Raw genomic sequence first — 23,936 nt, 5'->3', positions numbered from 1 at the left:
TCAGCAGCATTTCCGGTGCAAAAAGGCACGTTTTATGAGCATAAGAGCACACCATTATTATGATCAAACATAGAGAAGGAACAGTTTCGTTAAGAGGGTGCAGAGACTGAAACTGATTATCACTGGGCTGCAGGGCAGCTATCCCAAAGTATCCACCTTTTTCCCAGAAATAATATTAGTTTTATATTATGGGAGACAATTCCAGTTTGGAGATGTTCTATTTAAAATGACTCAAGAAAATCATTTCAAATAATACTTATCCTTCAGGTTTGACTGATTGAGCTGTAAAATGTCAGGTTGTATTTTCAGACATCAGGACAATAACCTAACGCATGGTATTTCAATGTGACATGGTAACAATATTTATGGCTACCTAAAATATGTTACACAATATAGACATATATCAGTACACTGCAGTAACCTTTTTTTATTTTCCTTTTTAATGATCATTGATTGAAGGGTAAATAGACTAATGTCACCTCATTGTACCCAGTTTTTGAAATTATTAGTATTATTAGGTTTGTAGACTAAACCTTTCACTGATTGTTTACAATGTAACAGAATGTATTCCCATAATTTATGCAAAGTGACATTATTATTATTATTTATTTATTTATTTTTTAGAATAATTGAAACATGTTAATAAATGTTTTATAATAGTTTACTAATGCTTTGGTTGTTTTCATTTTAACAATTCAACCAAAGCATTGAACTTCAACTGTTTAAATTAATAGTTTGCTTATAAATTTAATTTCTTGGCCTCTGCTGTAGCTCTCAAATTCTCAGTGAACCTGTGGGACTTGATGTGATGTTTCTTAAAGAAGTTAATGTGTGTGTGTGTGTGTGTGTGTGTGTGTGTGTGTGTGTGTGTGTCAGAGACCACTGATAAAGTGTGTCGGGGTATGTCTGATTCACAAATGGACGAGCTCTCTCTCATCACTCTTTCACAGTGATGTGTCCAAATCAGCGGATCAAAGGAGTGAAGATATGGGGGATGAGAAAAGGAGGAGAGGAGGAAGTGGGAGGTGTGTGTGTAAGGAGGGATGTCCTGCAAGATTGACGTGATCTAATCCATTTCGTGACAGACTCCTTACGATATATAAGCACACCATCTTAACATTCCTGACTTACTTGGACTGAAGAAGAGACTCTGACTCCAGAAACACCTGTTACTGAAGAGCATACGTCCAAAGACACACGTAAGTCAAAATATGTAGATACTAAATAAATTTTTTGTGATTTTTAAAGTAAATTTCTCACCGGTAATTGTTCAATCAAATAAAGATATTTGACAATAATTTATTTTTTAATTAATTTTTTTGAGGAAACTTTTGATTACAAGGGCAAAATATGTGCAGTTTATACCTGAACTGACTGCCCCACCCCCCAAATTACTTTCATTGGTGTAATAATTGAATTACATATTTCTTTTGAATTTTTTTTTTTTTTTGATTTACCATCCAGTACTTTGTTAAAGTTAAATTATTTAGAAATTGCACTATTCTATTCTATTCTATTCTATTCTATTGAATATACTGTATCCTATTTTATGCAGTGCCCTGTATCAGACTCAGCATGCTGCCCACCGCCATCACTCAGCCGGTGACTAAGTGCCTGATTGGCTCGCGCTTGGGAACGATCGCGCTCCTGCTGCTGCTAATTCTGTCCGCCACTGAGTCCAATGCACACGGTACCACAGTCGAGCACGACCTTCATATCGTCCACAACGTCGATAACAGAAGTAAGTTTTTTTCTATCCTTTTTTGTCATTGTCATTGTAATTTACTTTATTTATCAAACGAATGTTGGATGCAGTGCGCAATGTCAGTGGAGCAGCTGTCAGACGTTTATGCATTTAAAAATTAATAATTCGTACATTATAGAGATATTCTTAAAGGTTTTGCAATTCATTAAAATGCACTTTGTAGTCAGTTTTCTTTTCATTGTAATAACTTTCATTATATACAGAAGGCTATAGGCTATCTGTTAAGCAATATAAAAAGAAAATCTAATGAACAGAAACGATCTGACACTAACAGAATTGTTGCGCCTGTATAGCGATTATTTTATTAACCGATATAAAGTTTATAAATAAACCTGCTTGAATTTCTTAAATATGCTTTGAATGTAAAAAAATAATGCAGATGGTAAAACAAAAGGCCTTAGCTAACAAACCTGTTAGCACACATCATCAGGAGAAATGTTAACTTATAAAATATTTCATTGAAAAATATTGAATAAATTGAGTAAATAATGTCTAAATATGGCAGATAATGTAAAGTTCCCAGTTACCATTTTTTACTGTATCTTTACCCTTTTTGTGCAGCTGTAAGCTATTTTTGAACTTGATTATTACAAATTAATGTTATTAGTTAACCTGATGTAGCCAGGTTGACTTGTTCATATTATTGTTATTATTATTATTTACTTAAAAATGTACTTTAATAGAGTATAATACATTCTAGCACTAACGTGACATATGATGTTGTTCATTTGTTTTAACACATCTGTTTTAATTCATTTTATAACTGTGCATTACAAGAACTTATCATAAAACTGATTATAAGATATAATGCATGTATTTAAATAAGGCATTATAGAGAGGCTTCATAGGATCTTTCCAGCTGTTTACCCTTTTAAAGTAATAGTTAAACTCATTCATGATAGCCAACAAATGTCAAAAGTATTCGTAATAAGTGCAAATACACCAAATTTGCATTTTGATAGTAACACTTCTGCTTGATCTCTCCCAATCAGGTCCAGAGATTGACCCGTTCTGGTATGTGGGGCGCGGTGTGAGACCCATCGGGCGGTTTGGGAAGAGACAGAGTGGTGGTGGTCTGCAGCCAGTGGTCAAATCTCTGGAGATCCTGTTGAACACTCTCAGGAATAAGGAGAGCTTGAGGAGTGCGCTGGCACAGGAGGAGTCAGACTGGTTACCGTGAGATCTGCCACCTACAGCGACCCACTGCTGTAATATTTAGGTGTATTAGCGTGTATAATTAATCACATGTTTCTCATTATTTCCCTGGCTGTCCTTCAATTTTAATTTCAAATAAACTTGACTGGCAAGTGAAAATATCTGTACATATTACAAATGCAATCTATATTAATAAATAAATCAACAAATGTATGTTTTCCTCTTATTAGTAGTTTATTGTAATGGATTATGCAAACTACAATTAAATGACAATAAAATTGTTAAAATATAATCTACCAAAGAACACAATCATCTCAGAGTCTCTTCAGGAATGCAAACTTTATTCATATTTATTTGAACACTGCTTGTGTCAGAACAAATTTGGCACATGAGAATTCATTGGCTGTTTCTTTTCGCTACGGAATATTTTCTTTCCCCCCATTGACACTTTATGGTTTAAAATACACTGAGGACGTTCTGAAAAGAGGCAGACTAATGCCCTTGCGGTCCACAACAAACCCGAAATACACTTAAAGAGCCTACGGTATTTCATATCCATCTCTTGTCTTTTTGTACTTCATTCATATGTAAATATGCATTCGATTTTTTCATCTAGAAAAAAAATACATGACACTGTAAGACATTTTTCATTTCTTGACTGTGCTTTTCATGGGACTTTTTTCACATCTATTAGAAACGTGATACATGCTTTTATACACAAACATTTCCATAGACAACAACAAGGAGCAGGACCCGTTTGAGAGCGTGAAAGCTGAACAGCTATTAGAGTTATATTAGAGAGGAATGGGGAAGAAAAAAATGGGGATGATTATGGGATGAGTATGGGGTGCAACTGTATATTTCATGTCAGTTTATTCACTACTGGCTCAAAAATTGGCATTCCATGGAATGTATTAATAAATTCACTACATATCATTCAGGCTTTTGTAATTTCTGTTAACTAAAGGGTGATTTTGTGTCTGAACACACATTGCGCAGCACAGACTTCATCTTAGTCACTCTCTAAGACAATATGATGCAGTATTCGATGTCACAGCTGTTATTCTGCACGAAGAGGTGGAGACAACTCAGTTATTCTTGTCAGATTTCTAATGGATGCTCACAGCACAGTTGCTCTTAAAATTTAGATGTAGACTGAAAGTCCAAAATTATAATTTTCAGTATGTACATCCAGGTGGATATCAAGTGTAATGTCAAATGTAATACTAAACAGTGCTCTGAGAAAAACAACTGAGTGTTTTAGATTAATAAAAGACGTTAATTAATAAAAGAAGAATTAGAAGTCAACAAAGGCCACGACCTAAATTACCAGAGTGCTTTATACTAAGATGACAGTGATTTGATGTTCATATTCAAGAGGTCACTGGATATCTGAGGCTGATTTGAAGACGTATGAATACAAAGAGGGCTTACGATTCATGCAAACACACTCACAAACTCATTACATGTAAGGTGGTCGAGTGCTTTTCAACTTTCCATTTTTTTTTTTTTTTTTTTTATAGACTAAATCATGAATTTCACAGTTATTTTATATGCAGTTTTGAGTACAGCGCATTAAAGAAAACTCCAAAAACGACCACTGGAAAAAGAATCCTGAGATATTTGCGACACATATGAGAATAACAGAAACATGGCAATGCAAATACAACAGGTCCTGCAGGTATTTTGTGTTTACTTTTACATAGACATTTCATACATTTAAATGTTTTTACCGAATGTGCTCCAGTTTCGCAATCAAAAAAAACAAAAACAAAAAAAAAACAGGTCACATTATTTATCCCAGTCACATTGCCGACATACAGCATACAAATTCAAACATGTACAACACTCAGTAAAACATTAGAAAAAGAGAATGAGGTGATGTCCTTGATTGTTAACATTTACCATTTTCCAACTATCTTACACATACAACAATTACGAGTTTAAATCTACAATTATAACCCTCCGGGGTGGTTCATTGTAGGAATCTGATCTCAATTAAGGCAGAGAGAGAGAGAGAGAGAGAGAGAGAGAAAGAAAGAAAGAAAGAGAAAGAGAGGCAGAAAGAGAGACAAAGAGAGAGAGAATCGGTTCCCCTGGTTACTGGAGGTGAGTCCTAGGGGTCAGAAGTGAGATCAACCCTACATGGGGTGTGATCAGGCTTATGGTCGACGAGTAGCAATAGGGCTGATCAAATTGGAGGACCGGAAGTTGGATCAAGGCACTGGTGTGGAACAGCCTGATGGTCCTAGCATTTACTGCAAAGTGATATTGAGCCATTCAGCTTATCTGAGAATCACTGAGGTCACATGACCTCTTGTCACTGCCTCATAGATCTCATCTGTGGCTCGGATTTGACTTCATTTTCTGTGTGGAAGGAATTTAAAACAACTCTTAGAAAACTAGCTTTTACCTTTTTTTCGGAAATCCATTTTCATAATGATATTTATGTGAAGAAGTATTTAAAACTTAGCTCTTTTAGCTATGCATAGATATTTACTTTTGCATCATCCATTTTACCATGAACTTATTATCTTGAATAAGCTCTTTTAATAAATGTCATAGACAATAGGAGGATCAGTTTACACAAAAATGAACATTATTTCATCAGTTACACTTATAGGATACAATAAGTAAAGAGTTAGCACAAACAATAAAAAAATAAAAAAAAAAATGTCCACATGTACACTACACCACTTTAAATTGATCAAAAGTTACAGTGAAGATATTTATAATGTTACAAAAATTGTATATAAAGTGAAAGTCGATACCAAATGCTGTTCTGAACTTTCTATTTATCAAAGAATCTTGAGAAAAAGGATTCATAGTTTCCACGAAAACATTAAGCAGCACAAATGTTTTCAATGTATCTTGAGTAGCAAGTCAGCATATAGGAATGATTTCTGAAGGATCATGTGACACTTAAGACTGGAGTAATAGCTTCTGGAAATACAGCTTTGCCATGACAGGAATACACTAGAAGAGAGCTTATAATTTGAATAATATTTCACAATATTACTGTTTTTACTGTATTTTTAATCAAATATTCAGCCTTGTTGTGTATACAAGCTTTAATAATAGTAAATGCGGTATGAATTAACATGAACTAAGAACACGCAATAGCATATCTTTAAATTACCAGTGAATTGTCTTGACAACATATATTTTCAATTTTCTTACAAACAATAGCTTGAGTAGATATTTTCTATGGGTTTTCATCTCTAAAATAAAATGCATTGTGGTATTCTTTAGGGATCATAAAGAAAAAAATGTGAAGGTGAATGGTAAAATTTAATTTGGTGCAATTTAATTTAATTTAATAATTTATGACATTTATAAAAACACATTCTATAATGACTTAACAAATTACATATTACTGGCCATATGGGACACTTTTAAAGCCCCAGCTCACTGTCAATGGGCAGCAAAGACATTCTGCAAAACATCTTTTATATTCCACATAAATAAGTCATCCAGGTTTTGAATGCCATTAGGATGAGTAAATAAAACAGATTGTTCCATTTTTGGTGGACTACCTTTGATGTCAATATATAACACACTGTCTACAGCTTTCTCATGTATGGACATTAATGTATTGGACATCTGCCCAACTGCACAAAAGAGTATTGAGAGAAAAGTGCTATCAAACAATGTTACAACATGCATCACTGACTAAAGAACCACTTCATGCCTCATACCGCCTCTGTTACCATCTCCTTCAATGGTAGATTTTTGTCACAAACTGCTGAACTGGAATAAGTAAGTTTGTCCTTTGAAGCCGCAGCTAATATGAAAGAAATGAATCAAGATGAATCATGGTCATATCAATGGGCAGCCCTAAAGATAAACCCTGTTAATTAGCAGGAAGATTAAGCAGGAGAAGATGAGGGAGGAAAAGACATAATACTGCTGCATGACTCTATGTTTTATTTTTTCTCTAATGGACCCTCTTCTCTTTTCTTCTCCCAGTGTCTCTACATGGTGCATTAAGTCTGGCACCTTTTCACTGGTTGCTCATTCCACCTTTCTTTTCAAATCAAAATGTGTAATGTCACTCGGTGTGAAAACAGGTGTTTTTTTTTGTTTTTTGTTTTTTACCCCTAGCTTAATGTCAGTGGAAGAAAAAAAGATGCTCTTTTCTCTGAACCACATATAATAGTTGCCTTTGGTTGTTAGCAGGTTCAAACCACATGATCCCACATACAGCACACAGGGTAGTGCTCCAATAAGGCATGTAGGATTTACACATCTTGTGATTCTGAAAATTGTACTAAATCTAGGGAGAGCATTGTTTCCTCTTACGATATATTTAAAGATATTTTACATTAAACAATACTGGGAGGAGAATAAAATTCCTCAGTCAGAGTTTAAGATCGTTGCTTTGACCTCAGACAAAATAACACTATACCGTGAAGAAGCAAACAGTATACAGTAGGCTACATCTGGGATACTAGAGATACTAGCAACCTAGATGCACAGAAAGTACATTTGAATGGCTTTGGCTTGAAACCAGGTTTGGCTTTAGAAAAGCTTAACTAGGCATGTACCATATTTTCCGGACTATAAGTCGCACTTTTTTTCATAGTTTCTATAGGTCCTGCGACTTATAGTCAGGTGCGACTTATTTATCAAAATTAATTTATCATGAACCAAGAGAAATGAACTAAGAGACATGAACCAATAGAAAACATTACCGTCTACAGCCGCGATAGGGCGCTCTATGCTGCATCATGCTCCTGTAGCCTACACTGAAAACAGACAGCGCCCTCTCGCGGCTGTAGACGGTAATGTTTTCTCTCGGTTCTTGGTTCTAAATAAATGCGACTTATAGTCCAGTGTGACTTATAGTCTGAAAAATACGGTAATATCAACCTTGTGAAATATTAGAGTAAATATAAAGCAGAACACAGCTAGAAATTTAACTATAGATTAACTATTACTAACTAAAATCAAAAATTATTTTATTTTATTTTTTCATTCATAGTTTTTCATTGACTGTGGTCTTCAGTCTGAGCTTTTTACACAATATTAAGGACATGCCATGGAATTTCCTTAAAACATGAATGCAAAAATTAAAAAAAGGGTGAAAGGTTTGACACTTTCACCATTCGCTTTCACATCAGTGACCAAACATGAAGACCTCGGAACAAGAAACACGGCACAACATGTTTTGACATGCTATAGTCAAACTGAATACAGAAGGCCAGGGGAAGTTTTAGCAGTCTGTTCCTCACATAGCTATCATTTTGGCTTTAAATGATATGGATTCTAATGCGCAAGTACTATGGACCACAGTTATAGTGCTTTTTTTGTCTTATTTGCTCTCTCTATTATTAAATAAGCCCTCTAGATATTCTACACTAGTTTTTAGTTGTGCTCCATGGAAAAAAAGGTAAATTTAACAGGTTTAGAATGACATGAGACATAAGGATGATATCTCTTTTAAGTATTAAATGTTGCTAAATGTGTGTTCATACCTGATGACAGACTTCTGATAGGAGGAGCAGGCAGCTTTCTCCTCTGATGGCGAGACAAGTCCAGCGTCTGGGGCTGATGCAGGAAAAACATGAAATCACTAATATTCTAACCTCATTAACTTAATTTGAATGTGTCAAAGTTCAAAAAAGTGTAATGTTGATGAAACTCACCATAGGTTTAGATTTGTACTTGGAAAACCGTGTGCATGCAGATACATTTAGACCTGCAGTTTTGAGGGCTGATATTCTTGCCTCAATATCTGAGATCTGCAGAGAACAGATAAACTTCTCAATTTACACTTGAATAGTTTGATACTTTATCAATAGCCCATTTAGGACCAGTTGGTATTATATGACATGCAAGCACACACCTGGAGCTCGGACTGCTGCACCTGGGCGGCAGCAGTGGCCACCTGATCTTCTAGGAAGGCCAGTTCAGTCTCTGTGGTGGAGCTGCTGATGCTGCGAGCACAGTCTTCTAAGTCACTCAGCGCCCCCTCTAGACTGTACACAGCACCTGCAGCCAAATACACCTGCACACAGTTCACATGATCACAAAATTAGATCAGAGAGACATCAGAAGGTCTCAGATGAAAAGGGAGAACTGCATGAAGCATAGATGCTAACACAAAGGTTTTTTAAATTAAGGGGTTCAGGGAGTGTTTTAACAATTTAAGTCTCAAATTTTATTCAATTTAACACATTCTTGCTGAATAAAAGTATTAATTTATTACAAAAATAACTTTACAGAAACATATTTTAAGCCAAAACAAATGATTAAAATATAATCTGGAAAATATATATTTTTTATTTCTTTCACTGTTTTTCTACCCAGGTGGTACAGGTAAACCTGAAGAGAAAGAGTTTCAGTTAAATTCATAATAATGTTATATTAATATTTAAATTAATAAAAAGTATTATTATAATAAAAATGCTATATAAAATAAAAAATAAATACTGAATACAACCCCCCCCCCTGTATTTTTGATCAAATGAAAGCAGCCTTGATGAACATAAAAAACTTATTTAAAAAAAGTATACTGAAATACTGAAAATATTTAAAATCTTATTGATCCCAACATTTGAACGACAGTTTATATAAATATTTCTCAATTCTTATTGTTATAAAACCAAAATATTAAAAACAAAACATCATTAATAATATGTCATCTATTACCATGTAATGTAAATAATACAGACTTTAATAAAAAAATAATAAATAGCATTTTTATTATAATAATACTTTTTATTAATTTAAATATTAATATAACGTTATTATGAATTTAACTGAAACTCTTTCTCTTCAGGTTTACCTGTACTACCTGGGTAGAAAAACAGTGAAAGAAATAAAAAATATATATTTTCCAGATTATATTTTAATCATTCGTTTTGGCTTAAAATATGTTTCTGTAGAGTTTCAATGGTTATAATAATATTAAAAAAAAATGTCTTAAAAACAACATTTTAACATTTTCCATTAATGAAGCTTACATTTTCCTCCATTTTAGTGAGGTGCTGGTCCAGCTTCCTGTTGCCCGGGCCTGAAGACATGGGTGTGCTTGCCGGTGAAGAGTCATGACCTTTGCCTTCTGCCTCTCCAAGTAATTCTTCTGTGGCATTCAGAACCTTCAGAACCTCTGTGGTGATGCTGCATAAAGATGCAGCGGAGTACTTCTGCTCCATATACATGGAAGAACACATAAAAAAGGTGAAAAAAAAAACACTGATAAATAAATATGCAAAACTGACAGAATTCAAATGCATATCAGATGCTCTTGAATCAAATTTTCATAAAAGCCATAAAAACATTCATTAGCACAAGAATAACAAAAGATATTGAAATCTAAAATCTCACTCTTAATTAAGCTTGGATATATTATTTGTCATGCTCAGTCTGCTGGATCAATGAACAAAATAAGAAGATTATGGGAGAAGAAGAGTGTGATGTGAATTTACATGGATGAAGGATGCTTGAACATCTCAGAGGTGAAAGGTCATCACTGAGGGTGTCTTAAAGTGAGTAACACACTTCCATCAACATACACAAATGAAATGAAAATGAACACTGTAATTATTAAATAAAGAATATTCATTTTTGAGAGAACTACTTCGAAGAGAAAACAGGTCAAGACACATTGTGCCAGAAACTCTCACTCTAACAACAGAGCGCACGTCATCATAAGACGGATGTGGATGAGAAGGAAATTTGTTCTTGTCAATAAGTTTTTCAAAGTGTAGCAGGCATTAGAGTTCATTACGAGTACTAAGCCATCAATATGATATGTACATTTTGATGTGGGTGCTTGTGTTTGTAAGTAAGACAGTAAGCACACATGAGAGAGGGTAATATGATGATGAGATAAAATGACTTTTCAAGATGAGTAAGTGAGAATGAAAGAGACAAGAAGAAAGAGAGGAGCAGTGTGATTCAGTAATGAATACTTGAGGAATCAATTAATGGTTGGGTTGGTTTATGCTTTGATCACAGAAATAATTGATCCAAACTCAGTCCTCAGAGCATGAATGGCTTGAGCCCTGAAAGGGTCGGTGTGTGCGTAAAATGGACCTGTATATTGAAGGAACATGTAGAAAACAGATAGGTATACAGAAATAAATCTAACACCCAATGAAAATTTTAAAGATACTCAAAGATCACATTCACAGTAGACTGAAATCTAAAAATTAAATAAAACATGTTTATAAAATATTGACGCTTGTCTGAAAATGTTATTTGGTAGGGAAAACAGGTGTTATAACAAAAGTTATAGCAATAAAGACAGAAATCTAATGATCTTTAGACATGTTAGACAACTAATGACTATTTGAGACGACAATAATTTATCAAATTGACAACTGTAGCATGAGATGCAACAATAAAACAATATCATAGTTTAGATTTTTTGCTGAATTTGTATTTAAATATTTTAAATTCTCTCATTTAATATTCCAAATATTCAATATGAGCTTATTTTAATATGTTCAATCTAGCTGCCAAAAGTGAATGTAAACAATAACCAAAATATAACAGATTACATACATTTACCAACTACAAGCCAAAATGTCATCCAACCCTTACTGAGTGACATCTTAATTTAAATGAAATCAGCATTTGTGTGACCCATTCTTCAATGTTTTATTTTATTACATACATTTATATAACTTTACCTATACATTGATAAATATTTTCACTGAAATGTTGATGTTTCATTCTTATTTTTAGGCTATCATATGATTCCAGGTTCTACTACATAATACTTAGACTTGTCCCATATGCACGTAACATGTTCGCAAACAAATATACTATCGTTTAAGTTTGGGATCAGTAACAAATGATGATCAAATGATGATGATCAAAAAGACAGACATGTACAATGTTACAAATAGTTTGAAATAAATGCTGTTCGTTCAAACTTTACATTCATCAAATAATTCTGAAAAATATCATGGCTTTCACAAAAATATTAAGCACAAGTGATTTTAGCAGTGATAATAAGAACAAATTTTTTTTGAGCTAATCGTGCATATATGTGACACTAGAAAATTGGAATAATGGCTGCTCCAATCACAGGAATAAATTACATTTTAAAATATATTAAAATAGAAAACAGTTATTTTAAACAACATCATGTTCTACTCTCTCAATATCATCACCAGTAAGAGAAATCTAAAGGATTTCCCCCCTCTGTGTGTATCTAACTCTATCAGACTCAACAGGTTCTGAGGCCAGAGTATGAATGGACTACATGTTTGATTCAGAAGGCATCTCTCAAGCGTCTTCTCCTCCATGATGTACTGTATCTCACCTGCTGTAAGAGAGAGGAGAGTAACTGAAGCCTCTGCTGTAGGGCACGTTCACTCAGACCCTCCTGAGCCAACAGGAAGGGGTGGAAAGAAACACAGAGACAAAGAGAGAGATCGGACAGAGACAAATGAGAGAAAAAGATAGAAACATACAGAAAAGGTAGTGGAAAGAAAGATACAAGAAATGAAAGACAAACAATTAAAGGTATAGTTCACCCCAAAATGAAAATGATGTCATCATTAACTCATCCTCATGCCATTCCAAACCTTGATGACCTGCATTCTTTTTTTATGGAACACATTAGAAGTCTTGAGGATTGTCCTGGTTGCTGTTCTGCACTTCCAAAAGGATGCAAATGCACCATAACTGTTTCACAAATGTGGACAATGCACCTTATGCACTACATTCAAAGTCATTTGTTATTTAAAATGTTCATTATTCACTGATAATCCTCCCCTTCTATAAACTGGATTATTAAATCAGTGAGCTGAACTCGAGGACCAAAATTAGTTTTTAAATTAATGTTCGAAAAGGGTTTTTAGTCGCAAAGAACCATTTTGGGTTCTTCAAAAAAACGTTCAGTGAACTTCTTAAAATAACCTTTTTTCCTCTTAATGGAACCACATTTTTAAGACATAAAGAGCATGGATAGCAGTCTCCAAAGTTTCTTTCTTTTTTTGTGTGAGTGTACACAGTGTGTTTGTGTATTGTGTATGCAATCATATTGGTTTGGAAAGACACAAGGGTCAGTATATGATGAAATAATTGTAATTTTTGGTTTAAACTATTCCTTTAATATAATGGACAAGAAGCCAGCTGGAAATGAAAAGACAGGACCAGATGCAAGGTGAAGAGGATCAATAGAGGAGGACAGTGCTGCTCTTATTGTGTGCATTCCCTTGTTGGCATCTTATAGATGTTCTCACAACATCTAGAGAGGTTCTATATTCATTTCTGCAGACTGGTTCATGTGTCACACATCGCCTCATGCACAATACAAATCTGAAGTGGCAACACAGAATTGGATATTTCATCAGACGTGCTTTTCTGTGTGTGCTTGATCATGGCTTCTCATCAGCAGTGAGATCGAAGATCTTCATTCTGAGTTCGATCAGTAAAATAAATGTAAATTTGAGGGTTTGAAAGAGTACCTGGAAGGATCTAGAGGAGCAGGCATTTTCTTGTATAAGACACCACATAATTTACACAAGTAGGACATCAACATCCTTTGATATTCCTGGAACCACATTCAACCAATCACTAGCCTCTGGATTTAGGGGTAGGGCTGGAATTGGTTGACAGGAATGTTGATTAGGATCAACGATGGATATTGATCCACAAACCAATCCTACTTTTGTAACGACATTAAGTCTCAGCTTAACATCTGAGTGCAGTTTATTTTTAGACTGGATAAAGGAAAAGTTGGGTGCATAATATCACTTGGCATTCACATCAGAGAGTGAACTGGGACTCTATTCTAAACCACAGTGAACTGCCTATTTGCTCTTACAAATATACCCCTTGCCTGTACCACAACCCACTGATTGCATCAAATGATACCCTGTTTAAATGAAAACATACATTTGTACAATTTTACAGTATATTTAAATGGTAGGGTACAATGGCTAAAAGCGTATCTTAAAGGTGCCATAGAATGCAAAAATTGCTTTTATAAAGTGTTTTAACACAGTTGTGTTGCCACAGTGTGTGCAAACAACCAGCCTACCAGCTCAACACCAAAGAGCCATTAAAAGTATAGTGTGTTGGGATGCACCCACGAACATAGGAGTCTCCATAAACCACTGAGGACACGGTGGTTAAATTAAATTTTCGATGGAATTGTTCCAGAAAAAAAACTGAAAAGTCCTATAGTTTGTGCTAACATCTTACACCAGATTGCCTCACAATAAGTTCAGTGCAAAGATTGCTTATGAAAGAGGGATTGATACCAACGCTTCATGTGCAAATTTCCAGACTCCAGACAAAGCAAGCCTCACGCATCAATATTTTGTTTTCTGAAAGAGATATCTGTAAGGCTAATGTTGATAAAGCTACCATTGTCTCTGCCTGTTTTCACTAATGCTGCCTTCACATCACAGCCTTCACAGCAACAGGTTTAAGTAGTCCAATTCCTCAGGAAAATCACAGATTTGGCAACACATTTTTATTTAAAGTAGACATACACAGAAACAGAGCATTCTGCTCATAACCTAAAACTTTCAAGAAGATATAAAAAATTATCTATAGGGTATTTTGAAATAAAACTGGGAATACACACTCTGGGGAAATTAGAGAACAATTATATTTTTTTTATCAATGCATTCTATGGCACCTTTAAGAAATGTTTTCTTTTTTTCACTTCTCCCATAGTGTATGACTGCAGAATGTTTTTTTTTTTTTTTTTTTGCAGTTTTGTTAAAAACAAAATATCATATAAGACTATTTTTATTAATTAAATTAAATTAAATTTAAAAAAATAATAATAATATTAAATGCTAAATAAAATGAAACACTGTTTTTTATATTTTATGATTTAATAAAAAAAGAATAATAAGACGGTATTATAAAAAGAATAACAATTTTATGTGCTACAAAAGGCATATTTGTTAAATGAAAACTAGGAAGGGAACAGAACTTCATTTAGAATGGGCTTCCCTTGCAATTTGAAGTACTTCCGGTTCCTTACATCTTATAATTGTTTTTGCAATGGTCTGTAATGCAATAAATAATAAACTGAATATTGGCCAGATCTATTAATTTTTTTTTTTATCTTTTTCTTTTTCTTTTAGTGATGGTCAATTTACTAGCATTTTACTAGTCAATTTACAAAAAAAAAAAAACCATTATGCACAATTTATGTACAGTACATTATATTACATTAGAGATGCCTTCACTTTTTTTTTTAACAAGAAAAATTAACCAAATATATGCTTGACAAGTAGCAATGAGATTCTAAGTAACTGAAGACAGAACTTTTTTGGAAATTGGTTATGAAATGTAAATATAATTGCACTTTTATATAGAAAAATAAAATAAAAAATGCAGCTCTCCTGTTTATTTGTATCTTTATTTGGGCCAAAGCAGCCAGTGAGGCATCTATGTATTTATAGGTCAAAGGATATTTCCCTCAACTGCACCAAACATTTAATGAGCTTCTCACAATGCATTATAGCATTACTACAGTAAAATCAGATTAAGGCCATGGTGCAGCAACAGTCTGAAAAGAAAGAATCAGGTTGTTCAAACTGTCAATATGTTTACCGCTTTAGCTGAATAACTGTTTGGAGTCTGGTTAGGCAGTTCACTAGAGTTTAAAACAAAGTCTAGGTGAAGTAGGAACTTTTAGTGGAACAGGCCGGAACCAGTGCTTACCTCTGATGGAGACATAGGCTCCTCCAGACTACAGGGGGCATTGTCTGGAGATGTGGTTGAAGACCTTTTTGTCTTTGTCTGAAGTTGTTCTTGTTTTTCTGACCCTGTCTCTGAGTGGCTTCTTTGTGGAGATGTTCTCTTCACCTTTTCCTCCTTGGGCTCCTCTGTTTCACAGTTTTCCTTCAAAACAGTTTTTCGCTCCAATATTCTACCTGAGGATTCCTGTTTCTCTTCCTCCTTGGATTCCATACTCACTATAGACTCTAATTTTTCTTTTTCCATGTGTATGCTTTTACTTTTCTTCTCTCGCTCAATCTCTGATTGTCTCTCTTGCTCTAGTTTCAGATGTATTTCCATTTCTCTCTTTCTTTCCTGTTTCCTGTCAACCTGGATCTCAATCTCTCGTTGTCTTTCTCTGTCCCTCACGATTTGTTTCTCCAGCTCTCTTTGACTCTCTCGCTCTTTCTCTACTTGTCTTTCAATTTCTTTCTGTCGCTCTCTATCTCTCTTAAATTCTCTTTCTATCTTTATCTGTCTTACTGCATCACTTGTGTCCATCTCTCTAACTGTTTGTCTTTCACTCGCATTCCCAGTGTCCTTCGATTTTCCTTCCCTCTTGTCTCGTTTGCTCTCACGTCTCTCCTTTGGTCTCAGTTTCTCACTTTCTTTATCCTTTACTTGGTCCTCTTGCTTGTCGCCCACTTCCCCGATCTGCTCAAAATCACATAACATCACATCCCTCTCGTTGACTTGGCCAACTAGCTCACAGAGTTTAGATCTCAGTTTCTGTTCCAGGGTTTCATTAACAGAGGAGCCCCTGAGCAAAGGGCCCTGAATGCTTAACTCTGGCAATGCTTGGCTCAGCATTGGTGGACTAGGGGCACTAGAGTTGTGAGCCACTGTATTCTGATAGTCAGGTTCAGGGGTCATGGTATCAGTGGTCAAAAGGTCAGGAGGGGTCACAGTATCTGGAGTTTGGTAATTCAGAGGAACTGGGCTCTCCTGGCTCTGTTGACGGTGCATCATCATGGCGTTGAGGAGGACGGCACTGTTCTCCTGTTAAAGAGAGGGACAGTTGAGAAGAGCAGAGAGAGAGACAAATATAAAAAAAGAAAATATGAGAAAAAAATTATACAAAATAAGGACTTTATGAAAAACTTTGTGACATAAAGGAGTAAAAAGATATCAAGACGTTGTATGAAGATAAAAACACAACTCTGTCCTGCACTGCCACCTACTGGAGTCAAATATAAACCACATTTAAATTCAAAAATGAATTCTAAACGGGCTTCCTTCATTTTTGTTTTCAGTGATTATAGAATTTCTGTCTCTGTTGCTGCTACTCTTGCCAAAGATGTGATTTTCTATTTAGTATATAAAATAATGACAAATAATGAATAACATACATTCACCTTACAGTCAATTTACAGTACTACAAAAGCAGCATTTGTGTTGTTTTTAAAGAATATAATTGGAATTGTATAGAAATTTACATTTACCATTGGGAAAAAAAGTCTGTAAATAAGTAACATTTTAAAGAGAGGAGATGACAGCATTTCTCCAGATGGAAGACGTGTATAAAATATTTTTCCACTAATAGGAAAGCTCAATAATTAAAATGTAATGCCTTAAAAAACACATTAAGCAAAAATGAATAAATAAATAATAATACAAATTAAAAAAGAAAATTACAGTAGGAAGTATTACTATTGTATAATAATACTGTAATATTTAAAGTTGATAACAATAATCTAGGCTACATAACAATAATACAATAATCATATTAAGTGGGGTTTATATTAAGATATTCACTGCTAGTTAGCTAATTGAAATATAAGAATATGTTGAGCCTTGATATAGAAACAGCAGCAAAAAGAGATGTGAAATCTTTATCATGCAATAGTCCATATCTCAACCACTAAATGTGCCAAAATAGTAATCTAATAATATCTAATAATCTAATAATATATAATAATAATTTGATAAACCAGAAGGCTGTAGTTCTTCTCACCGCTGTGGCAGCACTGTAAAGCGCATTATGTGTTCGGCTGTGCTCAGATGTTTCGCGTTTGCTCTTTCTGCGCCTCCGTGACCTTTTGACTTGCTCGCTCTGCTCCTCTCCGTCACTACTGTCCCCTCCCAGATGGGGGTTAAAGTTCACATCCAGCATCTCTGGCCTCAGTAGAGGCAAAGTGGCACTGTTTGCAGGATGTCTGTAGGGTGGGTACAGGTGTGCTTCAGGCAGCCCTTTCTTCTTCTGCGTCATACCGTGGGCTGATCTGCGGCCTCGAGTGGACAGGGCAGGAGACGTCTCAGAGTCTGAGTTCAGAGTCTCAGTGTTAGTGTACTGACCTGAGGAAGGTGAGGTAATGGGTGGGTGTTGGGTGTATGTCCATTCAGGGTCGTGTTGAGAGTCAGTATAGTATGTTTCATCGGAGAGACGTCTGCGAAACTGTAACAGGGCAGCCCCCCAGCCCCCCTGGTCCTCTGGATCTGAATCAGAGCCCATCTCGTCATACGCGGACACAACACCTGATTCTTTCTCCAGCACGCTGAAAACAAGACTTTTGCGCTTGGTCAGCAGACTAGGCCGGGAATGCTGGGAGCTCTGCAGGGCAATCCAGTTACCATCAGGGGATTGCAGGACTGAAGACGCACCTGTGGAGAGAGATACAGACACCTGGACAGACAAATATAGAAAATGTGTGTGTGTGTGTGTGTATGTGCACCACATACTGTAGTGTATATACAATCACAAAAAGAGAAAAAGCCAATTTTCTATGTGGGTATCATTTTCTAGGTATCATTTTCGATTGAGTAGTTGTTCTAGATCTGTATTTTTTTTTAAATACCAACCAGATTATTTTTGAAATCATGTCTGATTGACAGAATTAAACATGTCACTTTTGTAGACTGGCACCGAGTCAAAAGCCAGTTTTAAAGGGACAGTCCACTTCAACAACCTTCCATCTCACAAATAAATCAAGGTTTATTCCATAGACTGTACAAAAAGATGGCCGACTCATCTCCACTTCCGTCCACTATAGAAGAAATGTTTATAGAAGTGAAGCCAAAGCATCTCAATATCTTGATTTAATTACGTCATTTAGAAGGAGAGACTGTGCAGTAGTGCACCCAAACTCCAGCAGACCCAATCAACCATAACAGCACACCCCAATATTTTAGCATCAAATTACTAGCTAAAAAAAAAAAAAAAAAAAACAACAACAAACAAACAAAACAACAACAACAACAACAATTGAACATACATCAGTGTGATAACAACTACCTTAAATGACCAAAACTATACATCTGAAAACTGTTTTGGACTGCATCCAACCACAAGGGGGCGATCAAAGAGCCTGCAGCTTCACTTTTCAGGTTGTGTTAGGCACACCCAGTTTATTCATGTTCTATATGCAAGTTTTGTTTTAATGATGAAAACTGTGTGTCTGTGTATGTGTATGTTTATTCTTACTAGAGTTGTCCAGGCGGTCAACACTCTTCCACCCAGGAAGTGATGATGCTCTGGACTCCCTCCTGAGTGAAGAGTAGTTCTGGAAAGCTGTCTCTACTTCAGTGCTGTCCGGGAACCCTGGGGCCATGCCCACCTCAGGGCCCTTCTCTGGAGAATCGTCACTTGTCAAAGAGAATGCTGATCTTGACTTCTAAACACATGTCCACCAACCAACATGTACAACATTAGTCATTTAAACTGATCGAAACTGTGAACCAATAATTCAAACCAATAACCAATAAAAAAATAAAAATTAAATTAAATGAAAACAAATAATACAAATAATACAAATAATATATTATTACATTATTGTAAGACAAAAAAAAGTTATTTTATTTAGCAAGGACACAATAAATTGACATTTGAGAATCGTCACAATTTAAAATGTCATGCATGAATATTTACTGTGTAATCCACTTTTGTGGATGGTCAAAATGGCAAATTTACATCATTCAATCCCAAAAATAGATGGAGGTCTAAATGAGGCTCCAGATTGTTGAATATTACCCAATTTCAGTGGTCAAAAACCACATGTTGGTCACTTTATATACAGCCTATACTCATTACATTTAAAGAACAATATCTGAAGAATAAATAATGCTGAAATTAGAATTATATCTTGTTTCCGTCTATCAAAACAATATGTATAAATATTACCTGCCAGAGTGCTAAAAATGCACTGAAATGGACCAGCTGAGGCACATTACCTTCCTTTCAGTAGTCTATTCATAAGATTCTATATTTAAATCAGTATCAGGGATATTTTAAAGAAGGGATTTTGTTCATTTTAACAGCTTCTGAAGCTACCAAGAGTTCAGATATCTGTACATGTTCGAAACAAATCCCATGCCTCCTGGGGAAAAGTGTCTGCTTTTGCCACACATTGCATTCACATCAATAAACCCAAAAATTCCTCTTCAGATTAAGTAGTTTCTATTGTAAAAAAGGGCATAATATTTGACAGAATCACTGATAGTAGGCTTCCTTAAACATTTAAGATCTCTCACTTGGAATAATTAACACTGGGTAATTCTAAACCCCAGGTAAACGGGGTCCTAATAATATTAAAAACGGGTAGTAATAATATTTCAGATTTCACACTGTTCATACTTTACCTAGAGTTAACAATAAATCCTGGTCATTCATAATATCAGATGTTCTGCTTTAAATAAAATTATATAAAAAAGTTTCTCAATACAAACTTTAGGATGGCTTGAGGAACCCTAACCTGAAAGTTTAAAGCAGCTGTGAAAGCTTGAAGTTTGAAAATGTAGATAGATTTTAAAATGTGCACGTTGCTACCATGAGCATGCAGTTAGCATGTTGCTAATCATGTTTCTAGCATACATGTACACACACACACACACACACACACACACACACACACGTATACACATGTATAGCATACAGCATATTGTTAGCTTGTTACCTAATAAGTACCAGCTGTATGTGACCAACATTTGGTTTTCCAGCCCTGAAAATGGATAATATTCAATAATATGAAGCCTAATTGAGACCCCTCTATCTTTGGGATTGAATGATGACTAGAAATTATTATTAAGAACTAAAATCTAAAATAATATTATGGTATCTTTAATACTTCTTGAGTTATAGACAGGAAAACTTGGAAAATAAAAGTATTTATGGCACTCGGACAGTTGTGTTCAATGCAGTTGTTGTGACAGAAGGAAAAGAGATACATTTCTAGTTTCAACATTATTTGTTCTTCAAAAATTCCTCTTTAAAAGAAAAGAAGTATGACATTTTCACAAATTGACCCACATTTGGTTTTTGACCACTGAAAGTGTACAATTTAACAATCCACCCCAGGAGCCATACTGAGATCCCAATATCTTATAGAGTCTTAAAAATTTAGATTCCAAAAGAAACGCTTGTTAAGACCCAATATCTAAAAGGGAATTAAGATATCTTTAATATTTGTTGAGTTACAGGCCTGCAAACATTGGAGAAAAACTTAAAAAGTGCTCTTTGCCCATTTTTTTAAGGTCACCATTGGCACATAATGCAACAATGATTAATAAATTGTTCTAATAGACCTACCAATCTCTGTTTAAAAGTAACATTATGATGCTGCCATCTTTCTGAAGTTAATTTCAGTCCCCTGGAATTTGGCTCTGGATTTCAGGTTTCTGAAATTTGGTTCATTTGATACGAATTGACCCTACAGTATTTTACCATAGTGTACATACACATAGAGTTACTCAAAAATAGTAATTACCTGTAGTAATTATGTGATAATCATTATGTTATAATTTACACATATCTGACAGTTTTCTGCACAAACTGTTCTTTTATGCACAATTTGCATTTGGTTGTAGTTAAAAGTTTGTAGCTGTGGGAATCAAGCAGGTTGCATTAAATGAGTTTCACCAGCAGGAGGTGCTAGAGACTTGCATTTATACCTTACTGACTTACTGTGATTTCCCATTAGAATTTTCTACACTGCATCTATACTAAATATGTGTGTGATTATTGACAAATAAGCTTTTATCAGTATTCTTCTCTCTTATAGAATGACAAATTGTTTTTCGTAGATTATTTTTAACACTCTTTTTGCATGCTGCGGAAGAAGAAATTGTGTATGTTACAGATGAGGTCAGGAATATCAAACAAGCACTGAAAAACACATAAATATTGTATTTTAGGTGCATGTTAAGGTAGCTTAACATAACCCACTTACCCACAGCGGATAGGAGCTGGTACTGTCAGTCTGTGCTACTGCGCCATGCTGAGGGGTGGAGTGTGAATGCTGCGTTGTGTGTGTGTTTTGTGTTGAGGTAGGGGAAGGAAGCTCACTACTCTGAGGCCATACAAACTCATACTCAGCCTGAATTTCAGACCGTTTTCCCCTCTGAATGATCTAGAGAGAAAGACATAGAAAAAGGAGAAAAACAGAGAGCTGCATGGGTAAGAGCTGCATTCTAATTCACAACCAGACTATATACGGATATAATATCCAAACTATATGGTGTAGTATGCAATATTATGACTAGAGTGACTCAAACCATACCATTGTGCATTGAAAATACTGTAGCATGCCAAATGTCTACAGATACATTATCAAAGCTTTTGGGCTAATTTTCAACTTCATTTTTTTGTGCTACAGTGGAGGTTGTGACAAGATAAAGTTGATGTGTCAAGGGATTTGAGTTATACTGCCACAGGATATTGAAATGTATGAACTCATAAGGAAATTATTCACAAAAAAATTCTCATCACCTAAGAATTACATGAGTGAATCTTCAGTGAAGAACATAACCAATACATCACAATAAGAAAGAATTTGAATGGAAATTGTATTCTACTTAATGAAAATAAAGCCTATTTTTTAGTCTATTAAGTTATTTTTTTCTTTTTTCTTTTTTTCTTTTGCAGTTTTAAAATGCTAAATCCTATTCTTATTACTGAATGTAAAACCAATGGTATGCATTATATAAACTGCAATCATGGTAGTATGTTTTTTATTGCCTATATATGAAAACATCACGGTAGCTATTATATAAAAATGTATGTAACCTTATGTTTCTTTAAAATTTTTAATAAATCAAGGTCACATGAACCACCGTTCAAAAGTTTAGGGTCAGTAAGATATTTCATAACCTTTATTTGATCAAATATAATGCACATGATCCTTGAGAAATCATTTGAATATTATGATTTGCATTTCTTTTCTTTTTTTTGTTTGTTTTGCTTTTTTGTGGAAGCTGTGATACAATTTTCATGTTTCCTTGATAAAAAGACAGCTGAAAAGAAAAGCAAGTAAAAAAAGCATAATACTGATAATATCTTTGCTGTCAATTTCAAAAAGTGTAACGTGCCCTTGCAATAAAAAGGTATTAATTTCATTAAAAAATATATCTTACTGACCCTCATACATTTGAAAGGTATATATGTCATTATTATTATTGGTGAATTTTGACCTGAACATTATTTTTTGAAAGATCCCCCCTCCATCTGTTAGTATCAAGCAGAGTTATGTAAATTAGGATGTAGTTACAGTTAGTTTAAATTACATTATAATTAAAAATTAGAATATACATTACAAATATACATAAACAATGTATTTCTCTCTGTAACAGAAAAAGTCTTACTTTTTGAACAATTGTTGTGGCAAGTTCCTCTATAAGTTCTTCCTTGTGGTCACGCAAATAGCGAGCTTCATTCTGTTTCTCCTGTCATATAAGAGAAAGAGAGGCAGCCATGAGAGAGAAAAGTGCAACTGCAGTAAGATATTCATGGAACATGAGTAATGGTCAAAACTGAGAGATGGATGAGTCAACGGCATATAAAATCTGCAAAATAAGGTGATATTTATATGCAGGAGCCTTATATGGGTGCTCAGAAGAACAGATGAATGTAAGCATGAAAGCTTGATGGATAAGTGGATACTTGGATGGTTGGATGAAGGATGAACTGATGGTTGAATGGATGATATATAAAGAGGAGTCTCTAACCAGACTGTCTCTGTAGCTCTCAGCTTTAGCAATGGCTTCCTCTATCGCCTCTTCTGCCACACGTAGAGCAACGGTGAGCGTGTCTGCCATGCTGTGACCTGTTTGCACATATACACAGTTACAACTCTTTATCTTTTTAATGTCTAGATGCACAGTGAAAGCTACTTCTTTTCTCTGTGGGTGTGCCTTTTGTGTTTGTGTGTGTCAAGTGTTAATCTTCATAGTAATGCATGCACTGTTCAAGTACAACAGTGATTAAAGCAAATGACCAATACTCATAGTCAAGAGCCCTTATTACTTCATGCCAACAGGAAGGAAGGAGTTTTAAGTTTAGAGTCATGAAAGGGAAAATATATTAAACTATATTAAATAT

The 23,936-nt window shown here is 34.8% G+C and overlaps 2 protein-coding genes across 3 annotated transcripts in view; one reads left to right on the top strand and one right to left on the bottom strand.

Annotated features, from left to right (window-relative positions):
- Positions 1–866: 866 nt before the first annotated feature.
- Positions 867–4,685, top strand: prlh2 (prolactin releasing hormone 2). Its single transcript, XM_026201166.1, has 3 exons — positions 867–1,199; positions 1,556–1,741; positions 2,758–4,685. The coding sequence occupies exons 2-3, from the start codon at positions 1,576–1,578 to the stop codon at positions 2,943–2,945; spliced, it is 354 nt and encodes a 117-aa protein (XP_026056951.1). The 5' UTR covers positions 867–1,199; positions 1,556–1,575; the 3' UTR covers positions 2,946–4,685.
- myripb (myosin VIIA and Rab interacting protein b) overlaps positions 3,245–23,936 on the bottom strand; it is a 238,503-nt gene continuing 217,811 nt past the window's right edge. Inside the window, exons 6-17 of one of the 2 annotated variants that reach the window (XM_026201164.1) lie at positions 23,564–23,661; positions 23,201–23,281; positions 21,790–21,969; positions 19,050–19,239; positions 17,583–18,229; positions 15,572–16,627; positions 12,201–12,263; positions 9,889–10,071; positions 8,769–8,930; positions 8,569–8,664; positions 8,398–8,470; positions 3,245–5,287 (exon numbers count right to left, since the gene is read on the bottom strand). In XM_026201164.1, the coding sequence (XP_026056949.1) occupies positions 5,241–5,287; positions 8,398–8,470; positions 8,569–8,664; positions 8,769–8,930; positions 9,889–10,071; positions 12,201–12,263; positions 15,572–16,627; positions 17,583–18,229; positions 19,050–19,239; positions 21,790–21,969; positions 23,201–23,281; positions 23,564–23,661 (2,876 nt within the window). In that variant the 3' untranslated portion in view covers positions 3,245–5,240. The remainder of the gene's footprint in view (positions 5,288–8,397; positions 8,471–8,568; positions 8,665–8,768; positions 8,931–9,888; positions 10,072–12,200; positions 12,264–15,571; positions 16,628–17,582; positions 18,230–19,049; positions 19,240–21,789; positions 21,970–23,200; positions 23,282–23,563; positions 23,662–23,936) is intronic. The other variant, XM_026201165.1, reaches the window with a different exon arrangement.

This window comes from Carassius auratus, chromosome 24, assembly GCF_003368295.1.
Source record: "Carassius auratus strain Wakin chromosome 24, ASM336829v1, whole genome shotgun sequence".
Lineage (NCBI taxonomy): Eukaryota > Metazoa > Chordata > Actinopteri > Cypriniformes > Cyprinidae > Carassius > Carassius auratus.
The sequence above is the reverse complement of the archived record's forward strand: the minus strand, read 5'-3'. Positions and strand labels throughout refer to the sequence as shown.

Bases quoted from the DNA above. Each gene is read 5' to 3' on its own strand.
- prlh2 (XM_026201166.1), top strand. From the start codon at position 1,576: ATGCTGCCCACCGCCATCACTCAGCCGGTGACTAAGTGCCTGATTGGC. The intron at 1,742-2,757 runs GTAAGTTTTTTT...TCTCCCAATCAG, and splicing joins CCACAACGTCGATAACAGAA to GTCCAGAGATTGACCCGTTC.